The 11,916-nt window shown below is 55.3% G+C and overlaps 1 protein-coding gene across 1 annotated transcript in view; it reads right to left on the bottom strand.

Annotated features, from left to right (window-relative positions):
- UHRF1 (ubiquitin like with PHD and ring finger domains 1) overlaps positions 1-9,597 on the bottom strand; it is a 32,581-nt gene extending 22,984 nt beyond the window's left edge. The window contains exon 1 of the mRNA XM_069497135.1: positions 9,445-9,597. Within this exon, the coding sequence (XP_069353236.1) occupies positions 9,445-9,597 (153 nt within the window). The remainder of the gene's footprint in view (positions 1-9,444) is intronic.
- Positions 9,598-11,916: the final 2,319 nt, after the last annotated feature.

Raw genomic sequence — 11,916 nt, forward strand, 5'->3', positions numbered from 1 at the left:
TGAGTGTCCGTCACGTGCCCAGCACTGCCCAGGTGCCCAGCGAAAGCACAGCACAGTCCCTCAACACGGGACCAACTCTGACACCAGGCAGAGGTGACACGGACAGGAATGATAAGGCATGTCAACCTATACCCGCGTGTTCACACAGCTTCGTTCAGCACAGTCAGAGGTTGCAAACAGCCCAGTGTCCACCAACAGATGGATAGATAAAAACAACGTGGTCCACCCACACGTGGAATATCACTCAGCCATGAAAACGGACGAGGCTCTGACACAGGCCACATGACTCCAGTTACATGAAACATTCAGGCCGGGCGCGGTGGCTCATGCCTGTAATCCTAGCACTCTGGGAGGCTGAGGCGGGTGGATTGTTTGAGCTCAGAAGTTCGAGACCAGCCTGAGCAAGAGCGAGACCTTGTCTCTACTAAAAATAGAAAGAAATGATTTGGACAGCTAAAAATATATATAGAAAAATTAGCCGGTCATGGTGGCACATGCCTGTAGTCCCAGCTACTCGGACTCAGCTTGAACAGCTTGAGGTTGCTGTGAGCTAGGCTGACGCCACAGCACTCACTCTAGCTTGGGCAACAGAGTGAGACTCTGTCTCAAAAAAAAAAAAGAAAGAAACGAAACATTCAGAACAGGCAGATCCAGAGATAGGAAGTGGATTCGTGGGTGCCAGGGGCTGGGGGTGGGGGAATTTGAGGGTGTTGGCTGGGGGTGCAGGATTTCCTCTAGATGTGATGAAATGTTCTAAAATCAACTACAATGATGGCTGCACAACTCTTAAAGGTACCTAAAATCATTGAACTCTACTTTTAAATGGTTGAATTGAACAGTATATAGACTATATCCCAATGACGCTGTCAAAAAAATGAAGTAGCCCATTGGAAAAGGCCACACACTGTACGTTCCAACTATGGGACATTCTGGAAAAGGCAAAAACTGTGGAGACAGTAAAAGATCAGTGGTAGCTGGAGGCTGGGGGCAGGGAGGGAGGAGCAGGTGGAGCGCAGGGGACTTTGAGGGTGGCGGGCCGGGCTGTAGGAAACCACCACGGCAGACACATGTCATGTACGTGTCCAAACCACAGAACACGCAACACCAAGAGCGGCCCCCGGTGTGAACCGTGGACTGAGTGATGCTTATGCGTCTACAGAGGTTCATCTGCCGTAACCAGTGCCCCGCTGTGGGGACAGGGGATGTGTGGGACACTTTGTACCTCCTGTTCACTTTTGCTACGAACTTAAACGGCTCTAAGAAATAAAGTTTTTTAATTTAGACAAGGGGGGAAGATAAGTGCGCTCTGTGTAACAGATGGGGAACCAGCAGGGCACAAGCCAAACAGCACTTAAATGACGACCAGGACATTCGAGCCCTGGGGCCCGGCGCTTCCACAGCTCGGACACCCCGCCGGCCACTGCTGACGCTCAGGGACAGGCCCTGGGCACTGCAGGTGCTGAGCAGCGTCCCTGGCCTTCACCCACTCTGCGCCCGGAGGAACCCTCCCCGATTGTGACAACCACAGATGTCCCCAGTGAGAACCGCTGAGCTAGACAGGCCCCCCCATGTGTGTCCAAGGGACACGTACACAGGTGCTCGTCGTATGTTCGTAGCAGCATCACTTGGTGGCAAAACATTGCAAACCACCTGAGAGCTGGCCAGCGGAGAAGGAACAAGCATGCGGCGGCTCATCTGCACCAGGGAACGTCACGCAGCCGCACATGACAGCCACACACAACACAGTAGAGGGGCCTCCCCGCACCCTGACGAGGAAATGCGGCAGATTACAGAGGAGGGGAGCAGAGAGCAGGTCGGGAGGACGGGCAGGCCAGCAGGGTGGCTGGGGGAGGTGCCACAAACCAAGTGACCTGGACAGCGGGAGGTGGCGGGAAAAATGGAACAAAGCCAGGAGGAAGCCACGTGGTCAGATCCCGTCCTGCCTGCCTGGGACAGAGACCAGGATGTGGACGTGGAGGGTGAGGGCTGTATTCTGGGGCAGCGGGGAGGATCCGAGCTGAGGCCTTGGCCAAGCCTCACCAGCAACCACTGAGAGAGGAGCCGCTTGCTGGGCCCTGCTGGGCCAGGGCCCTGTCAGGCAGCAGGACGTGTCTCCTGGTACAAAGGTGCCAACGACAGGGACACAAACAGGGCGGGGCGTGGGCAGGGAGCTCCACCTCCAGAACACAACTCATGGGCCGGTTAGGTTGCCTCCTGGTGTTGCTTCTAGAACTTTCCAGAAGGGCCCCAAAGCAAGCAGGAAGAAGCTTGCACAACCTTTTGTGACAGCGAGGTGTGTGGTCAGTGCCACCTCCCCTGTGGAGCTTGCCCAAAAGCTGTGCACAGATGTTCAGGAACCACAGGAGGGAAAGCTAGGCTCTGACTCTCCCAGTAGCCCGTTTCCAGTCTGGGTCTGTGACTGAGGCCCTAAAAATCCCAGCCTCAGGCTAATGATGATAATGAAAGCTAAAAAAAAAAAAAAAGCCAAAGCACAGAAAAGTCACACCTTATTTTAGGGTTTCTAATGTTAAAAATTAAACCTTTGGGGGCCGGGCGCAGGGGCTCACGAAGGGAATCCCAGCATCCTGGGAGGCCGAGGCGGGAGAATCATTTGGGGTCAGGACTTTGAGACCATGTCTCTACTAAAAGTAGAAAAATCAGCCAGGCGTGGTGGTGTACGCCTATAGTCCCAGCTACTCAGAAGGACCACTTAAGCCCCGGAGTTGGAGGCTACAGTGAGCTACAATGACACCACTGCACTCCAGCCTGGGTGACAGAATGAGGCCCTGTCTCAAAAAAAAAAAAAAAAAAGAAAAAACAAAAAAGAAAGAAAGAAAATTGAATCTCACTACCTGCTTCATATTAGAAAAAATAAAATAGGCCTGGCGGGGTGGCTCGCACCTGTAATCCTAGCACTCTGGGAGATTGAGGCAGGTGGATCGTTTGAGCTCAGAAGTTCGAGACCGGCCTAAGCAAGAGCGAGACCCCATCTCTACTAAAAATAGAAAGAAATTAGCTGGCCAACTAAAAATATATAGAAAAAATTAGCTGGGCATGGTGGCACATGCCTGTAGTCCCAGCTACTCGGGAGGCTGAGGCAGGAGGATCGCTTGAGCCCAGGAGTTTGAGGTTGCTGTGAGCTAGGCTGATGCCATGGCACTCTAGCCTGGGCAACAGAGTGAGACTCTGTCTCAAAAACAAATAAATAAATAAAAATAAAATAAAATAAACCTTTGGTACCAACTGAGTATTTAAGAAAAAAAATTTGAAACCTGACCCCAGCACTTTGGGGGGCTGAGGTGGGAGGATCACTTCAGGCCAGGAGTTAAAGACCAGCCTGAGAAAGAAAGAGACCCTGTCTCTACAAAAAAATAAATAAATTAGCGCATGCCTGTAGTCCCAGCTACTGGGAAAGCTGAGGCAAGAAGATGGCTTGAGCCCAGGAGTCGGTGGCTGCAGGGAGCTATAATGATGCCACTGCACTCCAGCTTGGGTGACAGAGTAAGACCCTGTCTCTTTAAAAAAAAACAATCCTGGCTGGGTGTGGCTCACGCCTGTAATCCTAGCACTCCGGGAGGCCCAGGCAGGAGGCCCAGGCAGGAGGCCCAGGCAAGAGGCGGGAGGATTGCTTGAGGTCAGGAGTTCGAGACCAGCCTGAGCAAGAGTGAGACCCTGTCTCTACTAAAAATAGAAAGAAATTACCTGGACAATTAAAAATATATAGAAAAAATTAGCTGGGCATGGTGGCGCATGCCTGTAGTCCCAGCTACTCGGGAGGCTGAGGCAGGAGGATTGCCTGAGCCCAGGAGTGTGAGGCTACTGTGGGCTAGGCTGATGCCATGGCACTCTAGCCCGGGCAACAGAGTGAGACTCTGTCTAAAAAAAAAAACAAAAAAAACACCAATCCAGTAGGGTAGAGCTAAGTGAGCAGGGCAGAAAACAAGTATCAGGCCCAGCTGGGGACTATTGTAGAGGGTGATGGGTGCAGAGCTCCGTTATACCCTTTATTCTTGGCTGATGATTAAAATGATTACAAATTTCCATGATGGGAAAGTTTTTAAGTCACTAAACCCAGTAAAGTGAAACGTTCTATTAAATGGTATCACCGTGGCCCTAACTCAAGTGCTATCACTGTGCCCGGTAGAAGGAGTGGTTTAATCTAAAATCCATCTAGCAGCCCCTGCCCTTGCTGGTAGGAAAAAAATCATCAAAAATTAAAAGGTACCTACTCAACCTCTGACCCAACTGCACTCCAAGGAAGGCAGCCTGTCACCGCACTCAATCATACGCACAAAGACATGTGTAGCAAGGGTGTACACCACAACCTTGAACTTACTAGGGGAGGAAAAAAAGCCAGGAACAACCAAAAGGCCCAGCAATATTAAATAAACTGGTTAATCAGGTGTTGGAGGCTGCAGTGAGCTACGATGACACCAGCACTCCAGCCGGGGCAACAGAGCAAGACCCTGTCTCAAGAAAATAAGTAAGTAGGTAAATAAATTACAATGTATCCAAACAAGAGGTCTATTAGCCACCACAAGAACAAAGCAGCTATGGCACTGACGTGGAACCATCACAGAGCTATTAAATGAAAAGTTCAGGGCAAAGAAAGGCACGAACATGGCATGCTCTTATCTGTAATAAAAACATAGGGAACGTGCACAAATACATCCAAACACCTCTGGAAGGAGGCAGGTTACTGCTTCGGGGGCACTGAGTGCCAAGGCTGGGGGGACATTTGCTCCTTGCTTTTTGGACATTTGGGATTCCATACCACAGGCATTGTGTAAAAGCTAAATACATACGGACACAGTTGGACAACGAAATATGTCACTTTTGAAACTTTAGGATAAAAGCTCACCACACCCAGTGTTTCTACCCACTTTCTACCTTCTTGAGCCATAGTTCAGGGGTTATTTTTCAGGGTGTCAAATGCCACCCAGAAGCACAACAGAGCAGGAACTAAATGCCAGCAAGCTTGGCAAGTGGTTCAGAGACAGAGATTTCAGGGACAGAAATCAGACTGCAGGGGCACAACAAGGACCGTGTGAGCCTCACACCAACAGGGACCCCTCGGCTGCAGGGGAGAGAGAACAGAGCATGTGCGGGGCCTGGCGGCCAGACCCGGGGGAGGGAAAGGAAGTGAGACGTCGCTCTGCCTTCCTGGGGAGGCAGCCTCGGCCCTCACCGTGCGGTCTCAGCCCGGCGGTCTCAGCCCGGCGGGGAACAGCTCCAGGCTTCTGCAGCAACCCCCAGTGCACGCAGGACAGACGGGCGGCCAGAGACGGAAGACATGAAGATTTACGAGGCAGGATCCCAGACACGGCAGAGGGGACACAGGACACACATGGGGAGGCGGCGGCATAGCAGACAGCACCTCGAAGACAGGCACGACCCCTCTCGTCACGCCCCAGGACACCGTGGACAGAGCGGATGGATCACTAGTGACAAGTGAACTCTGCCCTCTGACCTGCCCGGGCCACAGCTGAGGATTCGCCCCAGAGCAGCACTTTGGAGGTCAGTGCGGCTGTTGTGATACCAAGGTGTCTGTCACTGCCCATTTTCACTCTTGTGGTCTCACAAGGGACAGGGATATTCGGAGGCTGCGTGAGTAGGGACAGCACCACCATGCTGTCGCCTAAAGACGCACACGTGTGTTCTTGTGCTCTAAACCATTCTCAGCCTTCAGTCTCCAACACACTAACATCTGACAGAGGGAATCCACTTAGACAAAAGCTCTTCAGAATCCTCAATCACTTCAGAGGCCAGAGAGGGGTCCTGAGACGAAACAGTTTGAGAACGCAACCTCTGATCTAGGAAAACTCTCCCGACGCAGCGCCCTGGGGGACCTGTTCCAACACATTCCACAGCAAGGCTATGCCGGCGGTAAGACCTGAACACACCGATGGGAGCTGGATCTCAGCACAGGGTCTGGCTGACAAACTGCAGCCGTGGTGGGACGATTCTGGCCTGCATTTGTTTTTATGGAATTTTATTGGGACACGACCACGCCCATCCATTTACAGATTGTCTATGGATGCTTTGGGGTCACAACAGCGGAGTTGAGAAGCCCCCAACAGACTGGCCCACAAGGCCACAAAACTTACTATGGGACCCTCTACAGCAAGTCAGCTGACGCCGGGCTCAGAGGATGTGTCCTTCGGCCGGGAGTGCACCGGGGGAAGGCTGAACAAGGTGAGTGGGGGTGCTGGTGGTGGGGACCCCCCTTTTGTGCAGCCTGAGGGACAAGCCTCTGGTCTCTGCAAGGGGGCTGTCCAGTGGGGACACCTGGTGCAGCACTGTGACAAGTGGCCCTTGCAAGGCCATTCCTGTACCACCCTTTCGACTGATGTATCAGCCTGACCTTAACTCAGCTTCTGCAACAGGCCTGGCCAATGTAGCTATTTTCCTAAATGATCTACTAAGTTAGTAGTTCTCAACGGCTGACTCTGCCCCCTAAGGACACGGGGACACTGGAGACAGTAGGTGTCACAGCTTGAAGGAGTTCCTGGCATAGAGTAGGTGGCGGCAGGGTCACTGCTCAGCACCTGCAGTGCCCAGGACACCCCACCCCAGAGAACGATCCGACCTCAAACATCTGGTCTCAAACATCCGCAGAGCAGAAGGGGAGACCCCCCGAGCTAGTTTATTTATTGCACTTTTACTGTGAGCCAGGGGTGGGCTCAGCCCTCCGCGTCCCCGGCCTCACTGAATTCCCACCACGGTGCAACGTGGCGGGGCCACAATTAGCCCTGTTTGAAAAACAAGCACTGGAGAGCGAGTGTGTTGCCAGCCAGAGACGTGGAAAGGAAAAGTGCAGAACATCTTGACCTGAGCATGCTAAAGGTGCCTCAAAACACAGCTATTGTTATTTTTATGAACAGTCAGAAAAGAATGAAAGCTGCAGATGGTTCTCCCCTGCCCCGGCTGGGCCTGCCAAAGTCCCCGCCACTGGGTTCCCCGAATTTCCGACAATCAAGTGCAATAACCGCCGCCTTATTCAGCCCAGATGCAATATCCCGAAGGCAGGCCCGACTTTGCTCTGCCTCGTGGTCTCAATCCACCTCGCTGCAGACCTTGGGCCATTTTCTTCCCCCTCTTTAAAGAAACAAGGATTGTGAACACGCTAGAACATTCTGTAAAGACAAAAGCCCACTTGCACCCCCTGGAAAATGGAGTTGCTTTCTATCGCGATCAGCCTAGTGAGCATGCAGACTTCACACGCTGTGAGGTGCCGCCCTGTGTCTGTCCCCACCCCCCACCCCCGTGTGTGGCCAGGCCACTTCCTAACCGTGCGACTGGGGAAATGGCGTCACCTCGCTAAGGCCCAGAAAACAGAAACAACTACACGTTCCTTATGCAGCTGCCGCGTGGGGAATGACCACGGGGGGAGGAAGGGGAACATAAGGGACAGTTATGAAGATCTTTTCATAACTACCAAAGCTGCACTGTGAGAAGAGCTCAGTCTTGGAAACCAAAATCCTGGGTTCAACTCCCAGCTCCCCTCCCAGTCGGGTGAGTGCCCCATTGCTGACGTCCTGTCAATCAAAAGCACGATGTGCCTGACATAAGCCTTCCTGTCATTACCACATTTTCAACTTACAGACAAGGACTTTTGTATGGATTAAATATGTTACAAGTGAAAGGACACAGGGGTTTGGGATATATGGATGTACACATTTGTCAAAATTCTCCAGATGGTCTGCTTAACAGCTATGTGTTTTACCATATACAAATTTTTAACTTAAAAAAAACAAATAAAACCACACATACTGAACTCTAGTCAAAAATGCACGTGCTGATGTAGTTATGGGTGACATGGATGGGCATCCGTCTGCAACGAACTTTGCAATGCATTCCAAGAAACTGCGATTGGTGGATGAATAGAAAGCTAGATCCATGTGACAAACCTAATACAGCAAAATGTCAACAGTAAAGTTTAAATGGGTGGTGGGTTTAGGTGTTTCATGGCTCTTTCAACTTCCCTGCCATGTTTGAAATACAAAAATTAAAATGCTAACTCAGTGGCGGGCATGCAGTGGGCACCCGGTAATATTCCCTCCCGTGAATATGAAAGGGTGAGAGTCCAGCCCACCTGTGAGCTGTGCCATGAACTTAGCAGATACATGCAGGTTTTCAGAAACTGTGTGAAATGAAGGCTGAACAAAGACTGGCAAAGTCAAGATCAGTCTGGAAGCCACCGTTGGAGAGAGAGGGAGAAAGACCCAGTGGAAGTCCGCTGAGATCGCAGCCTTGCCTCTGCTCCACACACCCACGGCGGCCCCGGCAAGTCCCCAAGTCCTGCAGATCTGCTTCTCCCGGGGACAGGGCGGGTTAACTCGGATTCTTAAGACTCAAGTCATCGGTCTTTTACGGGAAGGAGACTAAGAAAGGTCTCCCAGGGCGCCAAGAGCCTGAGAAATTAATCATCAGGTCTCATCTCGAGTAAGCAGGCGGGATCCTTCCTCCCAGCCCCCAAAAAACCTGGCCAAGCCCAGAGCATTTGTTTTTCAATCTAGACACCAGATGGCAGCAGTACCCAGTTCAAGATTCGACAACAACAAAGTCGGGCACACGCAGCCCAATTGACGACTTTTAATCCAGTTTCAGGAGTCTCTGTGGCCCTGTCCCCACAGTCCAACCAACCCCAGCAGACGGGAGCCACACCTTTGATCTCAACCATCTTAGCCCGCTGGGAAATCCCACTCCCAGGACGTCCCACCGTCCCAACGATGCCAACAACAGAAGCCCCCAGGTGCCAATGGAGAACACATCCCAAATGTGCGCAGCTGCGAAAGCCCAGGTGGCCATTTTAAACGCTACGAGGGGCTGAGAAAGAGGCAAGCAGACCCTCTCCGAGACCACATTTCCTCCCCGCATCCCGGGCAGCCACAGGAGGGCAGGCCCAGAGTGTCAGGAATTCCCAATTTGCAAACACCATCTCCAGACTGTATTCACAGCTAATCCAAATTTCTACAAAACAGACTCCCGACGTTTACGTTTAACGAGCACAGGCTGTGGGCCATCAGTGTGCGTTTTAAAGAAAAACCGGCCCTCCCTGTCCTATCGCATGATGATCCGAACTAGGCCCTTCTGCGAAATTCCTCAGCCCTCTGTCGGCCACCTCCAACTTCTTTCTCTAGAAATTGTTTTGGAGGGGGCAGGGGCTTTAAAAAAATAAAAAGTTTAAAAGCCCAGACACTACAGATTTTCAAGTGCCAGCTGCCTGCCCCGGGGTGTCGATCTGCAGGTCCCGCCTTTGTTCCTTCCTCTCGCAGGCATCTGAGGTTTCTGTGGACTTCTCCTTCCGGGACACGTGAAGCCGGATGGACGAGGAGGGGGGGAGGAGAATGTTTCTGCTGGTGGCTGCTGCCCAGGCGCGGTGCCTGGACCAGGCAAGAACAAAGGTGCGGGGCGGGCAGGCAGCCTGCAGGGCGGGTTTACCTGCTTGCCCCTGTAGAACAGCCTCTGCAGGCCCGGCTCCACGTGGAACAGCTCCTGGATCTTCCTGCGCAGTTCTTCCACCTTGGTCAGCCTGGACAGCCAGTTCACCGTGCGGGTCATTGTCCCGTCCATGGTCCGCACCTGGATCCACATGGTGCCGACGCTGTGGGAAGAGACAGTGCGAGCCCAAGGTCAGTTGTGCCTGGGCCACCAGGCCATGGCACCCCACAGTGGGGTCTGGTTGCTTTTGTCCAGTCTGTGGACAGCAGGAAACTCCCAGAACACCCTTTCAGCCTCCTGATCCCCCATATACTGCCAGGCCCTGCCCAGGGCCAGGCAGAGTCAATTAAGGACTTAATGCATTAATGACTAGCAAATGTTGAGGACTGAAGAGGACAGGAACCGAGGGGGAGCAAAAGGGACTCAGACCACGCAGTGCAACCAACCCACCCCCCATTCACAGAGGAAAACACCAGCGACCAGAGGAAGGAGGCCTCGGCTGAGATTGTGCAGCCACCCTGGGAGTGGCCAAGTTGCTTCGTTCATTCGTTCATTCATTCATTCATTCCTCGGATTCATATTGACGGAAGAGGGAATCCCAAAAGTCCGGCGCCGGCCGGAACTTAAAAAGTCCCAGGAGAACTCAACCAAGTGCGACTGAGAGGAAAGACCCCACCCGAGACCCGCGAGCCCCGGGACCCCTCGGTACTCACGGGGACCCCCCCTCCCCACCGCCCCCCGCGCGCGTGCGTGACTGGGCCCGCCCCGCGGTGGCCATGGCAACCGGCCGCCCCGTCCCGGCCATCCCCGCGCGCGCGCCGAGCGACTCACCTCGGGCCCTCACCCCCGGGCGGCCAGTGCTTCCCGGACCCCCGACCCCCGCCCCCGGGGTACCTCCCGCACTCCCACCAGCCCGCGCGGGTCGCGGCCAGCCAGCCCACGCCCACCCCACCGCCGGGACCGGCCGACGGCCCCCCCACTCGCCAAGTCCCGCCCCCTTCACTTGAGCCGCCTCTTATTGGCTCCGCCGCGGCCTACCGCCCCGCCCCGCTCGCTCCCCATTGGCCAAGACGCGCCCGCGGAACTCAGGGCGCGCGAAATCGGGCTCGGGCGCGACAATTGAATCGCGGGGCGCCCCGCGCGCAGGCGCGGAGCCTGACATCCTCCCCCGCGGCTCGCCGGGCCCTCCCCCACTCAGCCCGCCCGACCCCCGCGGGGCTCCTCGGGACGTCGCGGTTGCAGCGGCTACAGCCGCAGTGCCCGGGCCGGGACAACTCCTAAGGGCCGGCGGAGGGAGAGGCCCCGGGTCCCGGTCGCGTGTGTGGGGTAGGCGTGCGCCGGTGCCCGGCAGCGCATCCCGAGCCCGCTCGGGGAAGTTTGGCAGAGTCCCCGCACCCGAGGCGCCCGGTCCCGGCTGGCAGCCGGCCCTGCCCGCCGCTCACCTCTCCAGCCGCCGCGATCCGCTCGCCTGCCTGCGCGCCTGGCCCGGCCGGGGGTGACGACGGAGCCGCGTTCGTGGCTCGGACCCCGCGCGGATGCGGTGCGAGCCGAGCGCCGGGTCGGCTGTGCTACCCGCCGCGCTGCCAGCTGCTCTGATTTCTTTCCCGCGAAAACTCGGCATTTGGGAGTTGCGGGGCCGTGGGAGGCTGGCCCGGGGGCGGGCGTCTGGCTCCTGATTGGCCCGCGCAGTGGCGGGAAGAGAGAAAGAGGGTGGGGGACGCCCCCGCCTCTGTCCACCGGTCCTCCGCCCCGCGGGCCGGGGCCCCGCCCAGCCCTGTGCGCTTTGCCGGGCGCGCCCAGCCTGCAGGGGGGCTGCGTGGCAGGACGTGGGTCCCCCCACGTGTGTGCCCCCTAGGGGCCCTAGGGACCTCCAGGCTAGGCTAGAGATCCCCTGAGCTCTTAAGTCCGCTCGCAGTCCCCCCTCTCCACGGGCACGCACTGACCACTTAGGCTAAGAAGGCCGGAATCAATGTCTCAATACTGCGAGAGAATGTGGGGGGCCCCTACCATACCACCTGCACCCCCATGGCTAGCCTGATTCCGCCAAGCCCCACTGCCTAGCTTCAGGGCCCGACAGCGCTCCCCACCCTACCCACCCGCAGGGCTTGTTTGCTGGTTTTTCCCGCCTCGTTTTCCCGCCTTCTCCGAGCTGTCCAGAGCTGTCCAGGCGGGCAGGGCTGCCCTCCCCCCTCCACTCTGTTCCACTCTGGCCAGTCTTGGCGGGCACACAAATGACCCGTGCTGGGCACCTACAAAGCAGCTGGACAGGGTGCTCAGAGCTGGGGGGGGCCCAACAGAGAGCAAATCAGACCCGGTTGGTGGTCTCCGGGAGGGTAAATTCTTATCTGGGGGATCCAGGCAAGAAATGAATAAATACGGCAAGTAATTTCAGATAATTCCTGGTAGGAGAGTCAATGAAGGCTGAACAGTGACCAGCGGCCACGTGGGGGGCGGGGAGAGAAGATATTCTGG

Source organism: Eulemur rufifrons, chromosome 2, assembly GCF_041146395.1.
Source record: "Eulemur rufifrons isolate Redbay chromosome 2, OSU_ERuf_1, whole genome shotgun sequence".
In the NCBI taxonomy this organism is placed as follows: Eukaryota; Metazoa; Chordata; class Mammalia; order Primates; family Lemuridae; genus Eulemur; species Eulemur rufifrons.